Source organism: Terrapene carolina, unplaced genomic scaffold (assembly GCF_002925995.2).
Source record: "Terrapene carolina triunguis isolate 2854851 unplaced genomic scaffold, T_m_triunguis-2.0 Scaffold46351, whole genome shotgun sequence".
In the NCBI taxonomy this organism is placed as follows: domain Eukaryota; kingdom Metazoa; phylum Chordata; order Testudines; family Emydidae; genus Terrapene; species Terrapene triunguis.
This window is the reverse complement of record NW_020710702.1, coordinates 1-8,918: the sequence shown is the minus strand read 5'-3', so window position 1 is coordinate 8,918 and position 8,918 is coordinate 1. Positions and strand designations below refer to the sequence as shown.

General features: G+C 47.4%; 1 protein-coding gene across 1 annotated transcript; it reads right to left on the bottom strand.

Annotated features, from left to right (window-relative positions):
* Positions 1 to 6,693: 6,693 nt before the first annotated feature.
* LOC113405622 (GTPase IMAP family member 2-like) lies at positions 6,694 to 7,494 on the bottom strand (the record flags this gene model as incomplete). The annotated part of the gene is made up of 1 exon (XM_026646842.1): positions 6,694 to 7,494. A coding segment is annotated over one exon (801 nt), but the record flags the coding sequence as incomplete, so codon positions are not given.
* Positions 7,495 to 8,918: the final 1,424 nt, after the last annotated feature.

Genomic DNA, 8,918 nt, shown 5'->3' with positions numbered 1-8,918 from the left:
GAACCGGTGTGAGGGTGGGGGGCTCACAGGAATGGAGAGTAGAGGGAATAGGGGGTGCGGGAGGAACAGGGTTGAGAGGAGCTGCGGGGTCCCAGTCCCACCACCAGGGCAGACTGAGCCCCCGCTGCCATTGCTCACGGGAAGGGGTGGGGCGTGGCCTGAACTCCTGCTAGTAGCAAGGGGTGAGGGGGAAGCTGGAGGAGGAAATGGGGCCCTGTGAGGAGCTCCCCTCTCGAGGGTGTGGAGCACGTGACCCAGAGCTCAAGCTGATACCTGAGAGCCAGGAAGGGACGGAAGAGAGAGAATGAAAGTTTGGGAGGGAGAGGAGGTGGCAGTGAGCATGGGACTGCAATGAGCGAGGTGAGGAGAGGGTCAGAGTGACTGCAGGGGTCACTGGAAGGAGGGCAGGGATACATTAAGAGGAGAGGGAAGGGGGAGGGGAGGATGTGGGTCTGAGATTTGAGCTCGCACACTCATTTTGCACACAGAATAAAGCAGAGACCGCTGGCTGCTGCTCCCACTCCCCTGGAGCAGGGGTTCCTGCCTGGGGGGCCCTGCCAACACCAGCTCTGTGTGTCGGGGGTGGGGGCACGTCCTGTGTGTGATCTGCTGCCACCCCACGTCAGCTCTGTGAGGGTGGTGGCGAGACCCTGCACCAGGGTCCTGGGCCGGGGTGGTGATAGGGCCGGATTTCCAATGAGGCACAGCAGGCACATGCCTGGGGGCGCTGGCATTCTAGGGGTGCCTACAAGTTAAAAGTGGGTTAAAACTTTCATTTTTATGGAAAACACCAGGGTCAGTGGTGGGGGGAGTGGGGGGGATGGGCTCTGAAGATGCTTTGCCTAGAGGTGCATAAGGTGTAAATCTGTCCCTGAGCGGTGGCGGTAGGTGCTCTGCTCAGAAGGGAGTGAGGTGCGTCCTCCTGGGCAGGTCCTACCTGCCTGAAGTCCAGCCACAGTGATCCAGAGAGGAGGGAGGCCCCAGCCTGCACAAAGAGGAGCAATGGCAGGACCCCACCAGCCCAGCACTCAGCCCTTGTGTGGCTGGCTCCACCCTTCACCACCCTAGGCCTGGGCACGGCTGCAGCAGCGGGGCCATGGCACGAGGGGAAGACGCATGTGAGGCTGTAACTAGGACTCTGGGTTGCTGTAACCTGGCCCCTGTGAGTATTCAGGGATGACTGTAGAATGCAGATCCACTGACCAGAGGGATTCAGGAGGCTACAGGTAATGGGTTAAACTGAACAACTCCGGGTGAATGTGAGGTGTGAATCAAGGAAGAAGATGGAAGGGAGTGGGGATATAGAGGCTGCTCTTACTAATGAATAATAATAAATAAAGATATACCTATCTCATAGAACTGGAAGGGACCCCAAAGGGTCATCGAGTCCAGCCCCCTGCCTTCACTAGCAGGACCAAGTACTGATTTTGCCCCAGATCACTAAGTGGCCCCCTCAAGGATTGAACTCACAACCTTAGGTTTAGCAGGGAGCTATCCCTCTCCCCCATGAAGCGGATAGTTAGCAGATGTAGAGCTGAAGGAAGCTAGAGCAGAGGCAGGAGTTGATGAGGCGGGCAAGGAAGGATGTGAGAGCTGAAAGAGTGGACACACAGATCTGGGTATCTTTGCATGGGAATAATACCCAGTATTATCCAGAAAAGAGATGGCCAAAGGGGTGACGGACAGAAGAGGGAGACAAGCGTTAAACCAAGAGAGGGGAAACTGCATAACAAAAGAATTAATGGTGGAGAAAGGCCAGTGCAGTTACAGAGAAGAGGCACTTGCATAGATAAGAGCAAAACTCAGGGCTGTGTTCTACTGCAGGGTTTTAGTAGGAGATGTTTGCATAGTATAGTGGGAGAAGAGGGCCTCTGCCATGCACGGTGAACTCCAGCATTCAGCAGTCTGTGCCAGGAGTCCAAGAAGGAGATTTTTTTCCCTAAGGCTGTCAATTTATCGCAGTTAACTCATGTGATTAACTCAGAAAAATTAATCACGATTAATCACAGTTTTAATCACACTGTTAAATAATAATAGAATAACAATTGAAATGTATTAAATATTTTTGGACATTTTCTACATTTTCAAATATATTGATTTCAGTTACAACACAGAATACAAAGTATACAGTGCTCATTTTATATATATTTTTATTACAAATATTTGCACTGTAAAAATTATAAACAAAAGAAATAATATTTTTCAATTCCCCTCATACAAGCACTGTAGTGCAATCTCTTAATTGTGAAAGTGCAACATACAAATGTAGAATATTTTGTTACATAACTGCACTCAAAAATAAAACAATGTAAAACTTTAGCACCTACAAGTCCACTCAGTCCTACTGCTTGTTCAGCCAATCGCTCAAACAAACAAGTTTGTTTACATTTATGGGAGATAATGCTGCCCACTTCTTATTTACAATGTCACCTGAAAGTGAGAACAGACGTTCACATGATACTTTTGTAGCTGGCATTGCAAGATATTTACATGCCAGAATGCTAAAAATTTGTATGCCTCTTCATGCTTCAGCCATCTTTCCAGAGAACATGCTTCATGTTGATGATGCTCGTTAAAAAAATAAAGCATTAATTAAATTTGTGACTGAACTCCTTGGGGGAGAATTGTATGTCTCCGGCTCTGTGTTTACATGCATTCTGCCATATATTTCATGTCATAGCTGTTTCAGATGATGACCCAGCACACGTTTGTTTTAAGAACACTTTCACTGCAGATTTGACAACACACAAAGAAGGTACCAATGTGAGATTTGGTAGCTACAGCACTCGACCCAAGGTGGAAGTGCCTTCCAAAATCCAAGAGGGACGAGGTGTGGAGCATGCTTACATAAGTCTTAAAAGAGCAACACTCCGATGTGGAAACTACAGAACCCGAACCACCAAAAAGGAAAATCAACCTTCTGCTGGTGGCATCTGACTCAGATGATGAAAATGAACGTGTGTCAGTCCACACCGCTTTGGATTGTTATCAAGCAGAACCCATCATCAGCATGGATGCATGTCCTCTATAATGGCGGTTGAAGCATGAAGGGACATATTAATCTTTAGCACATCGGGCACGTAAATATCTTGTGATGCCAGCTACAACAGTACCATGCAAATGCTTGTTCTCACTTTCAGGTGACACTGTAAACAAGAAGCAGGCAGCATTATCTCCTGCAAATGTACATAAGAACATAAGAATGGCCATACTGGGTCAGACCAAGGGTCCATCCAGCCCAGTATCCTGTCTGCCGACAGTGGTCAATGCCAGGTGCCCCAGAGGGAGTGGACCAACAGGCAATGATCAAGTGATCTCTCTCCTGCCATCCATCTCCACCCTCTGACAAACAGAGGCTAGGGACACCATTCCTTACACATCCTGGCTAATAGCCATTAATGGACTTAACCTCCATGAATGTATCTAGTTCTCTTTTAAACCCTGTTATAGTCCTAGCCTTCACAACCTCCTCAGGCAAGGAGTTCCACAGGTTGACTGTGCACTGTGTGAAGAAGAACTTCCATTTATTTGTTTTAAACCTGCTGCCCATTAATTTCATTTGGTGGCCCTAGTTCTTATATTATGGGAACAAGTAAATAACTTTTCCTTATTCACTTTCTCCACACCACTCATGATTTTATAGACCTCTATCATATCCCCCCTTAGTCTCCTCTTTTCCAAACTGAAAAGTCCTAGCCTCTTTAATCTCTCCTCATATGGGACCCGTTCCAAACCCCTAATCATTTTAGTTGCCCTTCTCTGAACCTTTTCTAATGCCAGTATATCTTTTTTGAGATGAGGAGACCACATCTGTACACAGTATTCAAGATGTGGGCGTACCATGGATTTATATAAGGGCAATAGAATATGCTCTCTATCCCTTTTTTAATGATTTCTAACATCCTGTTTGTTTTTTTGACTGCGGCTGCACACTGCGTGGATGTCTTCAGAGAACTATCCACGATGACTCCAAGATCTCTTTCCTGATTAGTTATAGCTATATTAGCCCCCATCATATTGTATGTATAGTTGAGGTTATTTTTCCCAATGTGCATTACTTTACATTTATTCACATTAAATTTCATTTGCCATTTTGTTGCCCAATCACTTAGTTTTGTGAGATCTTTTTGAAACAAACTTGTTTGTCTGAGCAATTGGCTGAACAAGAGAAAAGGACTGAGTGGACTTGTAGACTCTGAAGTTTTACATTGTTTTATTTTTGAGTGCATAATTCCACATTTGTAAGTTCAACTTTCGTGATAAAGAGATTACACTACAGTGCTTGTATGAGTTGAATTGAAATATTATTTCTTTTGTTTCTTTTTACAGTGCAAATATTTGTAATAAAAATAAACATAAAGTGAGCACTGTACACTTTGTATTCTGTGTTGTAATTGAAATCAATATATTTGAAAAATGTGGAAAACATCCAAAAATATTTAAATAAATGTAATCTATTATTTACAACGCGCTTAATCATGATTAATTTTTTAATCGCTTGAGAGCCCTAGTTTTTACATTTTTATAATTAGGCTAGAAGGTGAAATGGGGGAAGGAGGGGACAAGCAAGGAGGGTGAGCCTGGGTATGACAACTGGCCACGTGTGCTCTAAAACAATTTCAGTACAAGGGCCTCAGTTCAGGAAAGAGCTGAACTTTGGGTGTTTAAGGACTTTGCTGACTGGGTGCCTGGAGAGGGAGAAAAGCCAGACTAAGAGTGGTCAGAGCTTGTTAGGTAGGTGAGAAGAGTTAAACTCTTATGAGATGTTGCTAATAAAGGCGGAAATTGGGCAGTAGCCAGTGAAAGAGGAGATCTCAGGCGGGGGTTTTGAGAAGGATGATGGCAGACTCCATGAGGGGAGTATTCAGTGGATCATGAATGATGATTGCTGCAATATTGGAGACAAGTGGTGGGAGCTCGTAAAAGAGCTACCTGAGTTTCGGAGAACGTATCACAATCCTTAAACACTGGGGGGTTTCACGTAATGGAGTACAGAGTCAGGGTAATGGTAGGACCATCCAGTCTAATAGTTCTTTCTCCAGCATCTCACCTTTATATTTCATTGGTGCAGATCCTTGTCTCCTCCCCACCAAATAGAAATGAATTTACCTCGGCAGTCAGTGAAAGCGATCTCACAGGCATGTCTACAATTAAGTGACGTCAAAGTGAGGGACACTTCAATTAAAAGCCTCTCAAGAGTGTGACAAACTGGTTGCTTAATGGAAATAGTCGTTTAATATTGGTGGAGTTGAACTGGATTCAGTACGTTTGGGAATACTTTGGGGGTAATTTCAAGACCTGATAAGTTGATCTCTTGTAAAGGTTTCACTGTATGTGATGTCGGTAAAGAGCAATTGCTAATTTCATTTACTGACCCTTATGAAATGTTCTATACTGGGCTGGTCTACACTAGAAAGTTAGGTCGACCCAGCTCCATTGCTCAGGGGCATGAAAAATTCACACCCCGGAGAGAGATAGTTAAGCTGACCTAAGCCCCGGTGTAGACAGCGCTAAGCCGACAGAAGGATTCTTCTATTGACCTAGCGACCACCTCTCGGAGAGGTGGATTCACTACCATGATGGAAGAACCCCTCCTGTCAGTGTAGGAAGTGCCTACATGGAACGGCTACAGCTGTGCCACTGTCACATTTCTAGTGTAGACATGGCCTAAGATAGGTGCAGGTCTCCGAGTGGCCCAGATGTAGGATTTAAGACTAAGCAAGTTTGAAAATGTTACCTCCAGGTGCTACAGGAAAACAAATGCTTAGGAGTCTGTCGGGTGACAGAGCAACAAAATTCCTTTCATGACTTTTTAGAGTCTGTGGGGGTGTTAGGGGAACAATTTAGAAGTAAGTTTGCAATGTGACATGTCAGCAGAAAAAGCCAGTATGGCTTTGGGCTGCAGAGGTGTAACGTCCTAGAGCAGAGAGGGGAGAGCCCCTAGGGCTCAGAGAGTGATTACACTTGGAATATTGCAGTCAAATCTCAACACTTCATCACCAGGCAGGGTAAGTTACAGGAGTTCTAGAGAACAGCAATAAAACTGATTGGCGTTTTGGAAGGATGGACTTGTTGGGTGGCTCAAGGATTTATAACTAAGAATAACGGCATAATACAGAGCCAAAAGAAAATGTAAGGTAACAGGAAACCTTCCTAACAGATGGAGCAATCTCATAAGTGATAAAAGCCCCAATCAAAAACTTGTGTAAAACTAAGTTGAAAAAAAAATGGAGAATGCAGAGTAGGGAACAACCCTCCAACATTTCCCAATATATACATGCAACGTGAATTAGTAGGTCTCTTCCATCCACCTCTAATTTCATTGACGCTATATAAACTGATTATAAAAACACAGGAGAAATACAAAATGGATGCAACTCAATCCCGGTCATCACTGAGATGGTGCTGAGCACCTGGAACAGTGGGCTTGTCTACACTACCCACCGGATCGGAATAATCGACTGCCAAGCACTCTCCCGTCGACTCCGGTACTCCACCAGAACGAGGAGCGCAAGCGGAGTCGACGGGAGAGTGTCAGCTGTCGACTTACCGCAGTGAAGACACCACAGTAAGTAGATCTAAGTATGTCGACTTCAGCTACGCTATTCATGTAGCTAGAGTTGCGTATCTTACATAGGTTCCTTAGGGCTTATCTACACTACTGAGTGGGATCAAGCATACAATGAAACCTACTTTTGTTTTCTTCTCTAAGCAGTGTTGTTTTTTTCCTGTGGGATTTCCCTGTTTCCCTGGATGAGTACTCTTCCTCTTGACCTCCTTCCTGTCTATCCACTTGCATTTCATCTTCCACTTTGGCCAACTTATTTTTACTTTTATCTGTCTCATCTTCTCTTAGAAGCTTCTTGGGTGCTTTACACACCAGATGGTCTTTATGCTCCTCCTCCACCATACGAGCAATCTTAGTCATCAGCTTTTCAGCCTGGGCAGCCCGTTCCTCCCATGTAGCTTTATTGTTGAAAGCGCAGTATCGGCCCTGACACTGTTGGATCAGCTGCAGAAGCTGTTTGTTATCCGAGTGGGAGATATACTCCTCCAGGGTTCCACTCCGTAAGTCCTCTTTCCGGGTGAATAAGACGATTGTGTACTTCATGGCCTCAGGGCCAAAAATCTCTTGTACTCTCCTCACTGCACGCTGGTCTTCCTCAGTGAAACTGCCCAGCTGGGTCACCAGCACCAGAGCGTGGGGGCCTGGGGAGGAGAGCGCAACACAGCGACAGATCTCATGGGTGGTTTGTTCATCAGAGTGCTCAGTGTCAAAAATAGCAGGCGTGTCGATAACCACAACCTTCCTTCTATTCCAGATCCTGCTGCCTTCACTACATGTCTGAGTAACGGGCGTTGCCTTCAGTACGGGCTCAAACTTCTCCCACCCAAGGATGGTGTTTCCTGTTGCACTTTTCCCACCTCCAGTCTTACCGACGAGGATGAGCCTCAGTTCTGATTCCCCAGTGAGTCGGCTGCCGCTCCCCGGCCCTGTTGGGAACAAGTGTGACAGATTCAGAACATCACTGCGCAGGTACCAGAGAGGTGGCAGAGAACTAAGATTTATGGCCCTGTGCTCACACTTGGCTTAATGCTTTAACTTTCTATGGAAGGGTAAATGGGCAGCCAAGGGGGCTACTGATCAAGTCAGTAAATCCTAGAGGTCTTGGATCCAAATGACTCCTGCTGACAGTGAAGTGAGCCTACGGCTCATCCTTGTGAACCTTTATACACTGGGAAAACCTCGCACAGCACAGCACTTTGCACCATCTGGTGAGGACAGACCTAGGACTGGAGGACTGGGGATGCTGCATTCAGGACTGAGGCCTGTCAATGGAGCTGTGTTGGGTCCCAGACAGAAGCAGCAGATGAGGACTGAAGTTTATTGGCACAGCTGTGGGTCCAAGACTGGAGAAGCGCCGGATGCAGCAAGTTGGGGCTGGTTTGAAATGAGGCTGGGACAGGGTAAACTGGAGATATAGAGGTGGGTAGGGAGGGAAGGCTGCAGCCCCAGGGTTGGAAGGGGAGAGGTGCTGTGAAATAAGATTGAGGTTCATGGGCGGATCTTTGGGATACATGCGCATGTCACTTGACTCTGTGCCCAATGTGGGGAGTGAAAGATCTCCAGGAGCAGACCGAGCCCTTTCTGAGAGATTGGCAGCATCTCCAAGAAGTGGTAATCCCAGCACCCACCCTGCAGCACACCTAATCCAGCCAGTTCTCAGTAACAATGTCTATGGAAGGGGTCAGCAACCTTTGGCACCCGGCCTGTCAGGGTAAAGCCGCTGGTGGGCCTGGACGGTTTGTTTACCTGGAGCGTCTGCAGGCACGGAGCCCCACAGCTCCCACTGGCGGCGGTTCACCCTTCCCAGCCAATGGGAGCCGCGGGAAGTGGCACAGGCTGAGGTTCCATGCCTGCGGATGCTCCAGGTAAACAAACTGTCCTGGCACACCAGCGGCTTTACTTTGACAGGCCAGGTGCCAAAGGTTGCCGATCCCTGGTCTATGGACTCAGCAGATCCTCCTAATTACCAGCCGGCGCAGTGTCCCATATCTCAGTAAGATCAAGGAACTAGCAACATCCCTAAGCCAAGACACAGCTGTCTGCACCCAATGTGCTGGACTCCTCCCAGCCAGGGATCAGGCCCGGCCATGGAGCAGAGACAGCTGGTATCAGTGACCTCCTTCCACGCACAGAATGGGGGACACATGGGTCTGTCTGTGGGGTTGGAGGTCACTGACCACAGCACAGGCTGTCTCCAGGCTCGGTGCTGGTAGCTCCGTGTGCCAATGGGGAGCGTTCTGAGCTGCTGCTCCTCAGCATCACCCTCACCAGGCACCTGCTGCCTGGCTCCCGGGGGCGGGGCGGGGCAGGGCAGGGCAGGGAGAAGGCAGAGGGGAGGGTGATGGACGTG